The sequence below is a fragment of the Leopardus geoffroyi genome, chromosome X (assembly GCF_018350155.1).
Source record: "Leopardus geoffroyi isolate Oge1 chromosome X, O.geoffroyi_Oge1_pat1.0, whole genome shotgun sequence".
Taxonomy (NCBI): domain Eukaryota; kingdom Metazoa; phylum Chordata; class Mammalia; order Carnivora; family Felidae; genus Leopardus; species Leopardus geoffroyi.
This window is the reverse complement of record NC_059343.1, coordinates 41,308,989-41,322,564: the sequence shown is the minus strand read 5'-3', so window position 1 is coordinate 41,322,564 and position 13,576 is coordinate 41,308,989. Positions and strand designations below refer to the sequence as shown.

Here is a 13,576-nt window from a genome sequence, read left to right as displayed (position 1 = left end):
CTCTCTTCCCTTCTCTCTCCCCCACTGCCCACTCTCTCTTTCTCTCTCTCAAAAATAAACTTTTAATAAAATGAAAAATAAAAACACAAATATTAGAAAATAATTTTCCTGCCAAAATTTCATGAATAAGCCTCAGAAAAACTCAAATTCAGAAACATCTACAAAGCAAATGATCTGTACTCTTAAAACATATCAAGGTCACAAAAGAAAAAGAAAGACCAAGTACCGAGGAACAGTTCCAGATTAAAGGGAACCACAAATACAAAGGAGCTCCATGCAGTGCACGATCTTGGATTAGATCCTAGTCTAGGGAACAAATGCAATAAAGGACAAGGGATGACATCTGAATATGGACTTTTGTCCTTGGTTTGTTCCAAGGTTTGGGCACCAAAATAAAAATACGAATGTGGACTTTTACAGGAAAGTATTATAACAATGTTCAATTTCCTGATATTCGTAAGTGTACTGTGGTTATGGAAGAGAGAGTCCTTGTTCTTTTTGTTTTTTTTTTTAAGATTTTTTAAAATGTTCAGATATTATTTTTGAGAGAGAGCGAGCATGAGTGGGGTAGGGGCAGAGAGAGAGGGGGACAGAGGGGCTCGAACTCACGAACCGTGAGATCACGACTTGAGCCAAAGTCCGACGCTTAACCGACTAAGCCACCCAGGTACCACGAGAAAGTCCTTGTTCTTAGAACATACGTGTAGTACATAAAGGCCATGTCTACCACTAACTCGTATGATTCAAAAAGAAAATGTAGTCTATATATAGATAAATGGATATATATTTGTATTGAAGTGAGGGGAGAAAGGAATGGGAGAAAGAGATGGTGAGGCATGTAGGTAGGTAAAACGAGTGTGGCAAAATGTTTACAGTTAGTGGTTCTGGGTAGATGATATAAAGGAGTTTACTGTACTTGCAACTTTTCTGAAAATTGGAAATTTTTTCAAAATAAGAAGTTAGAAACATACACACCATGATTGAGGAGGGTATACCTCAACAATGGCAAGGATATAATTTATTTTTTTAATTTATTTTTATTTTTAAATGTTTATTTATTTATTTTTTGAGAGCGAGCAAGCAAGATAGGGAGGGGCAGAGAGAGAGAGGGAGAGAGAAATCCCAAGCAGGCTCTGTGCTGTCAGCGAGGAGCCTGACACGGGGCTTGAACTCACTCACAAACCATGAGATCATGACCTGAGCTGAAACCAAGAGTAAGACGTTCAACCAACTGAGTCACCAAGGTACCCCGGCAAGGATGTAATTTAATGTGATTTATGAAACTGACGGGCAGATGGAAAAAAAAGGATGTAATTATGAAGTTGAATTCTCATTTCCAATCAATCTTGGCAAGCGAAGATTAGAGAATTTTCTTGCTTTATTAAAGGCTATATTTTATTTATTTATTTATTTTAAAAAAATTTTTTTTTCAACGTTTATTCCTTTTTGGGACAGAGAGAGACAGAGCATGAACGGGGGAGGGGCAGAGAGAGAGGGAGACACAGAATCGGAAACAGGCTCCAGGCTCTGAGCCATCAGCCCAGAGCCTGATGCGGGGCTCGAACTCACGGACCGCGAGATCGTGACCTGGCTGAAGTCGGATGCTTAACCGACTGCGCCACCCAGGCGCCCCTAAAGGCTATATTTTAAAAGCCTACAGCACACATCCGATTTGATGCCTAAGCAGAAAGGGCTGCTTATTGGGCCAGGAATGAATGCCTATCTGCAGATGCCCTTTATGAGAAAAAAAATAAACTGCATTGTTTAAGCCATTATTCTTTGGATTTTCTGTCACAATCTGCCAAAATGAATCTTAATTTGTGCACCTAGCATCACTGACACTATTTAATGTGGTACTTAACTAAAGTCCTAGACAACATTGTAAGTGAAGAAAAAGAAGTTAAGTGACAGAGTTGATTTGTATACAGCACGACCAACTGCTTACTTAGAAAGACCATCAGAATCGACAATGAGTAATTAGAAATAACAAGAGAATACAGGGATAAGAGAACTTACAAAAAATCAACAGCTTTCCTCTACCCCAGCAAACACCAGCTTGGAAAATATAAAAGAAAGTAAGATGTCCATGAAGACTACTGAAGCACGTAGAAATTATGCAAGACTTGTGTTTTCATTTATTCAAATTTGTATGTCCTTTAAACAAATTTTAAAGTATTCTCCATTCATGGGGTGCCTGTGTGGCTCAGTCAGTTAAACATCTGACTTCGGCTCAGGTCATGAGCTCACGGTTCATGGGTTTGAGCACCCATTGGGCCCTGTGCTGACAGGTCAGAGCCTGGAGCCTGCTTCGGATCCTGTGTCTCAGTCTCTCTCTGCCCCAACCCCACTTGCACTCTATCTCAAAAATAAACATTAAAAAAATTCAAAATAAATAAACATTAAAACAAAATTCTCCACACAGGGCTTGGATGAGATTACCACTTAACAAAGATGACAGTTCTCCCCAAATCAATATATAAATGCAATGCAATCTCAATCAAAAAAATTTTTTAAATTTTTTTATATCTATTTTTTGGGGGGAGAGAGCAAGCTGGGGAGGGGCAGAGAGAGAGGGAAAGAGAAATCCCAAGCAGGCTTTGCACTGTCCGCACTGAGCCCGATGCGGGGCTCGAACTCATGAACCGTGAGATTATGACCTGAGCTGAAAACCAAGAGTCAAACGCTTAACCAACTGAGCCATCCAGGCACTCCTCAATCAAAATTCTTGATGTTTTTGAGGGACTTTAATATCTTTTTTATATAGTTTCCACAAATGGCTAAAATCAACTTTGATAAATAAGGGAGCAAAGTGGGAGCTAAGTAAGAGATTCTATAAAGCTGTAATGATAAAAACAGTAAGGTTCTGGCATGAGAATAAGCAAATAGACCAATGAAACAAATCAGATCACATAAGACAGATCCATGTATATGAGGGAACTTGAAATGAGACGAGGTACTCCAAATCAATAAAGAAAAAAATGGACTATTTAAAAGGCGGTACTGGGAAAACTGCCCACTATATGGAGGAACACAAAACCAGAACATACCTTATATCATATTCAGAAATGTACTCTACATGGTGTTAAAGACCTGAATGTGAAAGGGGAAACTAGAGAGTGCAATCTTTGTGATCCAGAGGTAGGAACAGAGAAGATTCTGAAAGCACAGATTGTAAGACAAAAAAAAAAAAAAAAAAAAGATGAATTTTACAGGTATCCATGCTTTTTTTTTTTATTTAAAAATTTTTAATGTGTATTTTTGAGAGAAAGAGTGCGAGCAGGGGAAGGGCAGAGAGAGAGGGAGAGACAGAATCTGAAGCAGGCTCCAGGCTCCGAGCTGTCAGCACAGTGTCCAACGCGGGGCTTGAATCCACGAACCTAACCATTAGATCATGATCTGAGCGGAAGTTGGCCGTTTAACCGACTGAGCCACCCAGGCACCCCCAGGTATCCATGCTTGAGGGAATCATTAAGTAAAAGGCAACAGGCACACCCAAAGGTGTCCCTGGGACCAATTAGAAGAAAAGCACTAATATACACATGGCAGTAGAGGCAGATCTTAAAAATGCAGTCAGTGCCGAGTAATACAAAGTTCAGGAAACAAAATGAAAACCGTAGCTCTCTGCCATTTGTGTAAATGAAAACACAGACACTGTGCTACCTATTTTAGAAGGATACGTTTCGAAAAGGACAGAGCAGCTGCCTACAGCTATGGGAATTGGAAATAAAAAGGAAAAACCAAATATGGCAAGAGAAGGCTCTGTACTGACCTACGATAGGAACCTACCGAAAAGGTATGATTCACTCAAACCTCTGCAGTTGAGGTCCTTTGAAAGCCAGAAGACAGACAATGGCTTTAACTGGTTATAAAGTCTGAAGCAAGTATGTCACCTACTCAAACTCAGAAACTGCCAGAAGAGCATTTCAGTGAATACAACCCCAAACTGAATGCTTTCAAAAGACATTTTTTAAGCAGACTGAATAGCACTAGATGATGACCACATCACAAATTTGGGCTTACTTTTCAGAAAACATTTTTAAAGGGGATAGTGGAAGAAGAAACCTTTTGTAAGGCATTTAAAAAAATTATCCTCCATGACTTTTTATAAATCTACTTTTTTTTTTTTTAATCTACTGACTCTTAATAGAGACTTTCTTGGGAGCATTAGGTCTACTTTCCTATGCAATCTTAAAATGTCAAGAATAAGTCATCTGCATTAGAATCAACTGGAGTGATCCACCAGGATGGTGAGGGCATTTTACAAAGTGCCTCGTTTCCTGTTCTACTAGAGTTTAAAAATAACCATACGAAGAAAATAAATAAAATAAAAATAACCATACTAGAGTGTTCCATTCCAAGACAAGTATCACACAAGCTTTAGCCCACCCTGTCCCTGAATTTCCTGCTATCTGACCTGGCTTGCCCTATACTTATCCGGCACAAAATTCCTGACTCTGAGGGCATCACTCCAGTTCATTCCTCCAACCCAAAGCTGCAGCCCACGCCTCTCCCCTGAGAATCCACAGGCCCTTACAAGCCACCACCACCCATCTGCCACCCACCTCTGCTTCTCCTCCTGCAGTGGCTGTCCACATCTTGGTGAATGGCACCATATACCTCAGTTACCCAAAATGGAAACCTGAGCATCAGCCTCCATTCCTCCCTTTCTCTTGATCCCTTTCCAACTTCACAACCAACTGTGGCACGTATACAGCTGTTTTTTTTTTTAATTTTTTTAACGTTTATTTATTTTTGAGACAGAGAGAGACAGAGCATGAATGGGGGAGGGGCAGAGAGAGAGGGAGACACAGAATCGGAAGCAGGCTCCAGGCTCTGAGCCATCAGCCCAGAGCCTGACGCGGGGCTCGAACTCCCGGACCGCGAGATCGTGACCTGGCTGAAGTCGGACGCTCAACCGACTGCGCCACCCAGGCGCCCCTATAGAGCTGTTTTTTAATCACTTGTAAACTGTGTGGTCTCCCTTGTGAGACCCTGAGTAAGAAGGCTGCAGTCTTATCTGTCTCATTCACCACTGCATTCCCAGAGCCTAGCACAGGTCCTGGCTCACGACAGGTGCCAAGTAAATGTTCGCTGAAAAGAAACCAATCATCTGCTGTACTGTTTCCTCTGCTCGGAAGCCCCCTCCTGGCACCTTCCTGGATCAATTCTTTATATGGGGATAAGCCTAGGATGCTTGGTAGGGGTGGGAGTGGGTAACTCACCGTCTTTCATACTCCATGTCCTGATAGGGCCTGCGGGGGCTGCTGGGGCCCCTCCTCAGCCGCTGGCTCCGTTTCACTTCCCAGCCACCCCCGCTGCTGCCACCATGATCTGCCAGCCTGGGTGATGCCTCCTGCAGGGACTCTGGAGAGAGTAGAAGGAAGAAAGGGGTCAAGGCAGTTGGGGCCTCCTTGAAAAACCCTTGCTCGCGCGGCTCTCTGCTGTCCCTTAGCCCAGGGACATTATTTCCCAACTTCCTAGTGTTCCTATGGACCAGGGTGGGAAGGCAGCCCCTACCTGGCCTGCTCCTTCCTCTCCCCACAAACGTGAGGCTAGAACCCACTACCCTAGAAATAGCAAGGCCAGGGGCACCCAGCTGGTTCAGTCAGTAGAACATGCAACTCTGGATCTCAGGGTTGTGAGTTCAAGCCCCATGTTGGGTGTAGAGCTTACTTAAATAAAATAAAATAAAACAGAAAAAGCAAGGCCCTCAGCAGAGAGGAAGCATCCTGCAGAGAGACTTGGTGGTGCCACCTATTCTGTGATCAGGGCTTTGCCATCTGAGACTGGTAGATGAGACCGAGCCTGGAGCTACGTGCCCAGGGGGCTCTCAGTGCTGGATGACCTGTCTGAGGTCAGGCATGTTAGGCTGGGAGGCAAGACCTCACAATGGGAGTCCTAGGCACCCACCAGGCTCCTTCCATGCCCCCCCCACTCCCCGCTCAGTGCCATTGCATCCTCCCAACAAGATGTTGGCTGTCCCCTACAAGACAGCAGGAGATCATGAAAGGCCCAGAGGGTAAAGGGGCTAACTTGGCAGTGAGACAAATGCCGCCTCCCCGGGCTCCTGGCCAACGCAGCTTTGGCCCTTACTCGGCAACTGGCTCAGCCTCGAGCCCTGTCTCCTATGTGCAGCCAGGTCCCAAGGTGGTTCTCTCCCTAGGGCTCTGGGCCCAACTTATTCAGAGGCGAAAGGAGTCCTTTTGAGGCTGTTTCCAACCACTGTGCTGTTCTGCTGGGATGGAAGGGCAGTCGCCTCACCCAACCCCCAAGCCTGCCATGAGAACTAAGTCCTGTGAGCCACGTGACCTGGCCAGGGGTCACCAAGAAGTATCCCAGAATCTTCAGGCCCCACCCTCTGAGCAGGAATCAGGCAAAGCCAGGCGGTAACAACACTTGCCCAACACTACGTTGCCACCACACCTTTCCTCCATGTATACACACAACCAATTTTCCCTTCCTCCTCAAGCCACAGGGAACCAGAGTTACCTGCTCCCAGATGGATAAGAGTTACGATCACAACCAGGGGTCCCAGTGGATGCGAGCCCGATAGAAAACCCTCAGTAGACTCTGGCAAGGAGGTCAGAGTCACACACCGGTATCCACGACAGATAGCGACCAAAGTCACAGACAGCAGCCCCAACTAACTAAGGGCCAAAAATCACAAGGCAGGAACCCACAACGAATACCAGCCATAATCACACACTGAGGCCCTCTTTCAAAGATGAGCGTCAGAGTCACAGACCTGAACCCCTTCTAAAAGAAGTGGCTATAAGTCATGCACACATTCCTTGCACTCCCTCCCCACCTAGCAAGTGGGTTAGGGCCAGTCGCAAGACGACTCCCTATGGATAAGGACCCCTCCCCGTGGATAAAGACCTGAGTTACAGCACGTACTCCAAGGATAAAGACCAGAGTCACACGGACGTCTGCCCTCCCCCCCCCCCCAAGAATAAGGACCAGAGCCACAGAATACTCCCCCATAGACCGGTAAGTACCCAAGTCACACAGAGCAGACAGCACACCCTCTCCCGTATGCATAAAAACATGGGCCTCCCCACGGATAAAGTTCGGTGTCGCAAACAGCCACAGAAGCCCACTCAAATCAGTCCCTCCCTTCCCCCAACCCGCGTGCACCCATCCTGTGCCCCAATCGCGCACGCGCCTCCGTTCCCAAAACGGGGGGGGGGGGAAGAGACACCCCCTCCCGAGTTCAGGCCATGCACGCATCTCTCGGTCCCGCGCGTGGCCCAGGCCCACGTCCCGCAGTCCGCCCACACGCCTCCTCTCCGCACCCGCCCGCCCCCGGCCCCTTACCTCCGCCCCCACGACCAGCGGCGACGCTCACCTTCTCGGCCCGGGCTGTCAAGGGAGGGCTCCCGGACATCACCTCTGCGCGCCGCCACCTCCTCCAACTCTCCCAGCTCAGCCGGGGCCGGCCCGCACCAGCGTTAAGTCTGAGGCTGGAAGCAAGAGGGCAGAAGAGCGGGGAGGGGAGAAGCGCCAAGCGCGCTACCCTCCCCAGGAAACCCACTGCCGCCTACTCCCAGCCGGCCGCAGTCACCAGCACAAAATGGCGACGACGAGAAGGGAGCCGGCGCTTCGACCACCATCCACCTACTAAGGGAGCGCGCTCTGGTCGGTCTCGTCTATTGGTCGCCAGCTGCCGAAGGCCAGCCCTGGTCGGCTCTGATTGGCAAGCATATGCCACCTCCCCACTCTCCGTGCGAACGCTCGCAAGTTGCAAAAAGGAGTAGCTATTGGCCAATCCAGCGAGGCCCGCTCTTTGGAAGCTTGGCTTCCTCCAAATCATGAAAGACAAGCGGAAGCTCCGTCCCTACCCAAAAGACCGAGGAAATCTCCAGGCCATTGACTGGGACCCGCATCCATCCAAATGTCAACGCTTCCTTATCAAGGAAATGGGCAGACCTCTCAGCCGTAAATTCCTTAGCCTGACCGAGAGGTTAAAAAAATGGTCGCTTCCCTGAGGCTAGGACAGATGGAGGGAAAGAGGGCTGGCTACTCAGCACCTGGCCACATTTGAAAACAAAATCCGGACTTGGGACTTATTTAGTGCGGTGGGGGCGGAGCGATAATTGTCGCGCTCGGGCCAACTGCAGCTGCGCAGAGTCGCATTTCCGTCCCCGCCCCTGAGAGTCTGTAGAACAATCTGCCATGGCGGCCGGGCTGTTAGGTTTGTGCGCTCGCCGCCTTTCGGCAGTAGCGGCGACGCGAGGGCTCCCGGCCGCCCGTGTTCGCTGGGAATCCAGCTCGTCCAGGGCTGTGATCGCCCCGTCGGCTGTGGCAGGAAAGCGGGCGCCGGCACCGACTGTACGCTGGCAGGAGGACCCAGAGCCGGAGGACGAAAACCTCTATGAGAAGGTGAGAGGGAGGGGGCAACGGGACGCCAGAAGGGTCAATCGGGGGCCGGCGGACGGGGCGCCTTAGAGGACGTTTTTAGGCGGCTGAGAAGTGCGCTGCTGGCGAAGGCCTCAAAGACTTGGGAACTTTGCCTAGATTGATTTTCTTCTTTAGCCCCTGGTAATCTTCGGTTCAGGGCCAGAGGCGAGATTGGCCTCGTTTTGCAGACAAATAATCAAACCTGAAGTGGGAAGTGCTCAAAACACGTTAGAAGCAATATAGTATAACGGTAATAATACTGAACACTGATACGGGGTTTGCTCAGTGCAAGTGCTTTAAACACTTTACGTACCTTATCTCATGTAATCCTCAAAACAGCCCTGTTTGGAAGTAGGGGCTATTTAGCATACCCATTCTACAGATGAGGAAACTGAAACCTGATAATATTAAGCGACTCGCCCAAACTCGCATGGCTGAATACGTGGCGGAACCGGGTCTGCTGTGCTGTGTGGATAGCAGAGACTCAAAAATCAGAATGCCACGGTTGGAATACAGGCGCTGACGGTTATTCATCTTTGTGACCTTGGACAAGCAGCTTAACCCCTTGGTGCCTCTTTGTAAAGTGGGGAAAGTATTAAGACACCTTTTAGAAAATAAAATACTACATCTGCCTCATGTAATTAAATGTCACAATGCTCAGTACAGCACCTGGCCCTTAGTATTCAGCATTAGAAGATGTTAATTATTATTGTTACTTTTCACCTTGCTGGGATATTGTGAAGTTTGTGTATGGTACACTTCATCAGTACTAACCTCTGGCTTGGATATATAGGATATATAGATGCATATTCATTTATTCATTCATTTTGTAGATAAGTATGGAGGGCCTGCTGTATGCCAGGTGCAGTTCAGGGCCCTAGTGTGTTCAGCAGTGTGGAAATTGGATAAAGCCCGTGTTCTCATAGAGCTTATATGATAATGGAGAGCACAAAATAAACGTGTAAAATATTTGGAAACGGTCGTAGTGAGTACGTAATGATAAAAAATAATGTGATAGGATCTGGGGAGATGCTACCTTGGTAAATTAATAACTGCTAGAAAGAGAGTTAAGCAAGATAAGTAGATGGAGAGTGATTTGGGGGTAGGGCAAAATTTTAGCAGGTGAAGCCATAGGAAATTGGCACTATTCAAGCATTTTTAACCTATAAAAGTGGCAATTTCCTGTAGTGTGAGACTGGTAATGGATAAGGCAATTAGGGAATGCCTCTTAAGGGAAGTAATTATGAAGCCAAAACTTTGAACAAGGAGACAGATCTAGCCGCGACAAGATATGGGGGGAAGGCTTTCCAGGCAGAGGGGATAGTAAGTGCAAAGGCCCTGTGGTAGCAAGGAGTTTGACAAGTCCTAAGACTAGAAAGAGGAATTAAAGAAAGGAGGAGAGATTGGTCTGAGGTGAAGCTGGAGACCAACTTATGCAGGGCCAGCATAAGGCTTTGTGGAGCCACAGGAAGCTCTCATTGACCTCTTCTTCTTCTTGCCACAGAACCCAGACTCCCACGGTTATGACAGAGACCCTGTTACGGACGTCTGGAACATGCGGGTCGTCTTTTTCTTTGGCTTCTCCGTTGTCTTGGTCCTCGGCAGCACCTTTATAGCTTATCTACCTGATTACAGGTGCATGGGGGTGTCCAAGAGAGTGGGATGGGTGGGAGCAGATGCAGGGGTGGAGGTTGAAGGGGACTGTGCCAGGAATCCTGTTCCTTGTGCCAGTGGGGAATAGGCGAGGACTAAGATGGGGATTGGTGTCCAGTGTGGCTCCCTCATGTCTACCCCCTTGCTGCTGCCTCCAGAATGCAGGAGTGGGCCCGCCGGGAAGCTGAGAGGCTTGTTAAGTACCGAGAGGCCAATGGCCTCCCCATCATGGAATCCAACTGCTTTGACCCCAGCAAGATCCAGCTTCCGGAGGATGAGGACTGACCAGTTGCCAAGTGGGGCTTAAGAAGCATCATCTTCTCACCGCCTGCCTGTCATTCTGCCCTTTCTTCAGAGCACCTAATTAAAGGGACTGAAAGTCTGACTGGCTGGTGTTGGTTTTGTTGCAAGGAGGGGATGTGAGAATGGGGGTTTCAGGTCTTCACAGGCCACTGCAGCCTGTTTTGGAGTATTCTGGGTAACACCCACCCTAAAACTTTGTGGCTTAACGCAATTTAGTATTGTCTTTCATGGTCCTGTGGTTGACTGGGCTTAGGCAGGTGGCTCTTCTTGGGACCTCAGGAGGTTGCAGTCAGATGCTGGCTGGGGCTGGAGGCATCTGAGGGCTCAGCTGGGATAGACGTCCAAGATGGCTTCTTCATTCACGTGTCTGGCTCTTTGATCTTCCACGGGGCTTCTCTCTCCAGCAGGATAGCCTGGGCTGCTTCTATGGTGCCTCAGGGCTCCTCTGGATGGGGGTGTAGCCTATAGGAAAAAATTGATGGCAACCATCTTTAGAGAAAAGCTACCACCCTGGGACCCCCTGTGTTAGAAGAAGGGTCAGGACCACCAGGGATCAAGGGTGGTGTGTCAGAGCAGGGCTTTTCTATTGCTGAGGATGAGTGTTTGTCTCCCTTGCTACCTTCTCTGTTTCTCTTTGAGCTTTGGGATTTCCACCTGTCTTCTGTCTTGGTGAGTCTGGAGGCCTCTCTCTTCCCTTCTGTCCCTGTCTGGGTGGTCTCTAACTCCAGATGCACATCTCATCTCTGTGTATGCATTTGTGTCTTTGTCTGCCTGCTCCCCTCCTCTCTCCTTTCTCTCTCTCTCTCTCTCTCTCTCTCTCTCTCTCGCGCGCGCGCGCGCACAGGAAGTCTGCCCCTGCACATTCCTTCTCTGGAAATATGCTGTCTCCTTCCACTAGGGTCTCATACTTTCAGGCTTTCCATGTCCTTAGGGGTCTAGAAGATGGAGTGGGAGACTTGCCCTGGCTGTCTGTTTCTTTCCAGGGAGTCTCTCCTAAATCCCTGTCAAGTGTGGACATTTGGGCTCCCCTTCATGCCCCTGGCATCTCTGCCCTCTCTCCGATGGCCTCATTCCATGGCTCATGCTTTGGAACTCCCAGATTACATGCTCATTGCTACCATCTCTGCGCATGTGCCTGCTTGGGACTTCAGAGAATGCAGGAGCCCCCAGTCCCTGGCTACCAGAAGAAAATCTGGCTTTGATGGACCCACCACTAGAGGTGATGTCTCTATCCCTAGCTACTGAGTCTCAGGAGGAGCCTTAGTCCACTGGCATGTGGCTAAGGTGGGAGCAATGTCCATATGAACCTTCCCGGAAGTGAGCAATTTCACTCTCTGAGTGCTTTGTTGTGGGACCAGTCTCCCAACCTAAGGATAGGCCCCCCAAAGTAGAGAATCCTAACGTGTCAAGGGAGTACCCTCCACCTTCCCAGCCTGCAGTTACTGGGACCGCGGAAGGGCAAGGGCTGTGTTATCCTAGCCACGAAGTACCTGAGTATATTGGAGTGATACTCCCTATAATAAATGCCAGCCTGTTGTGCCATACCCTGCCCTTGGCCCAGAGAACATATCCCCCCCAACTGACCCCATCCAGGATGGAAGTCCCACAAGGGCAGGTGTTCAGGCATGTCAGTTCACTTAGAGCAGGGATGGGTACGGTATGTGTTTCGGAGATGTGGTATTGTTACCTCTGGTGTAAGTGCCCTGCCCCACCATCAGCCCCTTCAGGCTTACAGCCACGGTGGATGAGCAGATGAGCACTTCCAGTCTTCCCAGTCCTGCCTCCTCATCAAGCTCCCAGGCTCTCTAGAAACCTCTATTCTGGTCAAACAAGGGGCTGCACTTAGACTAAATCCTAAAACCCATGCCCTTGTTCCCTTTCTGATGGCAACAATACCACCTTCCCCCTCCCTCGTTGGGGCCCAGCCACCCTGGCCACCTCAAAACTTTTTTTTAAGCTTATTTATCTTGAGACAGAGAACATGAGCAGGGAGGGGCGGAAAAAGAGGGAGAGAGAGAAAATCCCAAGCAGGCTCCATGCTGTCAGTGTGGAGCCTGATGTGGGGCTCGAACTCACAAACCATGAGACAATGACCTGAGCCAAAACCGAGTCAGCTGCTTACCCAACTGAGCCACCCAGGCACCCCTCAAAACTTGTTTTTTTTTTTTTAATTTTTTAATGTTTATTTTTGAGACAGAGAGAGACAGAGCATGAGCAGGGGAGGGGCAGAGAGAGAGGGAGACACAGAATCTGAAGCAGGCTCCAGACCCTGAGCTGTCAGCACAGAGCCCGATGCAGGGCTCGAACTCACAGACTGCGAGATCATGACCTGAGCTGAAGTTGGATGCTTAACCGACTAAGCCACCCAGGCGCCCCTGTTTTTTAAGTTAATTTCTATTGTTTTTGAGAGAGAGAGAGAGAGAGAGCCAGCTGGAAAGGGGCAAAGAGAGAGAGGGAGAGAGAGAATCCCAAGTGGGTTCCGCACTGTCAGTGAAGAGCCCGCCATGGGGCTTGAACTCACGAACCGGGAGATCATGACCTGAGCCAAAATCAAGACTCAGGTGCTTAACTGAGCCACCCAGGCACCCCAAAACTTGTGTTTTATCCACTCAATTAAAATGCACATACAGCCTTCAAAGCTCACTTTTTTATTTATTTATTTTGAGAGAGGGGGGAAAGGGTGAGTGGGGGAAGGGCAGAGAGAGAGGGAAAGAGAATCCCAAGCAGGCTCCACACTGTCCGCCAGGAGCCTGATGTGGGGCTCGAACTCACGAACCGTGAGATCCTGACCGGAGCTGAAACCAAGAGTCGGAGGCTTAACTGACTAAGCCACCCAGGTGCCCCAAAGCTCATTTACTTTTTACAAACTGGACACTCCGATGTAACCAGCACCCAGGTCAAGAAAGAGAACATGAACACGAGATACTCCCTTCAGGTCCACCCCCCAACCCCACCCCTCTCCAAGGGTAACCATTCTCCTGACCTCTAACAACCTAAGTTAGTTTTATCTGGCTTGGGACATCCATATAAGTGCCATCATACACTTTTATGTCCAGCTTCTTTCATTCAGCATGATGTTTGTGAGATGCAGCCGCACCGGTATGTAATCAGAAGTTTCACCATTTTCGTCGCTGTAATCTTTTCTATTGTATGAACAGCCCACACTTCATCCATTCCAGTGTTGATGGGTACATTTGGGTAGTTTTCTATGTGGGCCTAT

The 13,576-nt window shown here is 48.4% G+C and overlaps 2 protein-coding genes across 10 annotated transcripts in view; one reads left to right on the top strand and one right to left on the bottom strand.

Annotated features, from left to right (window-relative positions):
- The window catches only part of RBM10 (RNA binding motif protein 10), a 30,205-nt gene extending 22,780 nt beyond the window's left edge, over window positions 1-7,425 (bottom strand). For 7 of the 9 annotated variants that reach the window (XM_045472889.1, XM_045472891.1, XM_045472890.1 and 4 more), the window contains exons 1-2: window positions 7,318-7,425; window positions 5,223-5,364 (exon numbers count right to left, since the gene is read on the bottom strand). In XM_045472889.1, the coding sequence (XP_045328845.1) occupies window positions 5,223-5,364; window positions 7,318-7,387 (212 nt within the window). In that variant the 5' untranslated portion in view covers window positions 7,388-7,425. Of the gene's footprint in view, window positions 1-5,222; window positions 5,365-7,317 lie in introns of those variants that run through there. The other 2 variants (XM_045472897.1, XM_045472896.1) reach the window with 2 other exon arrangements.
- A 750-nt stretch (window positions 7,426-8,175) lies between these two features.
- NDUFB11 (NADH:ubiquinone oxidoreductase subunit B11) lies at window positions 8,176-10,438 on the top strand. Its single transcript, XM_045472898.1, has 3 exons — window positions 8,176-8,382; window positions 9,905-10,035; window positions 10,212-10,438. Exons 1-3 carry the CDS (start codon window positions 8,176-8,178, stop codon window positions 10,336-10,338), a joined length of 465 nt encoding a protein of 154 aa, XP_045328854.1. The 3' UTR covers window positions 10,339-10,438.
- The last annotated feature ends 3,138 nt before the right edge of the window (window positions 10,439-13,576 follow it).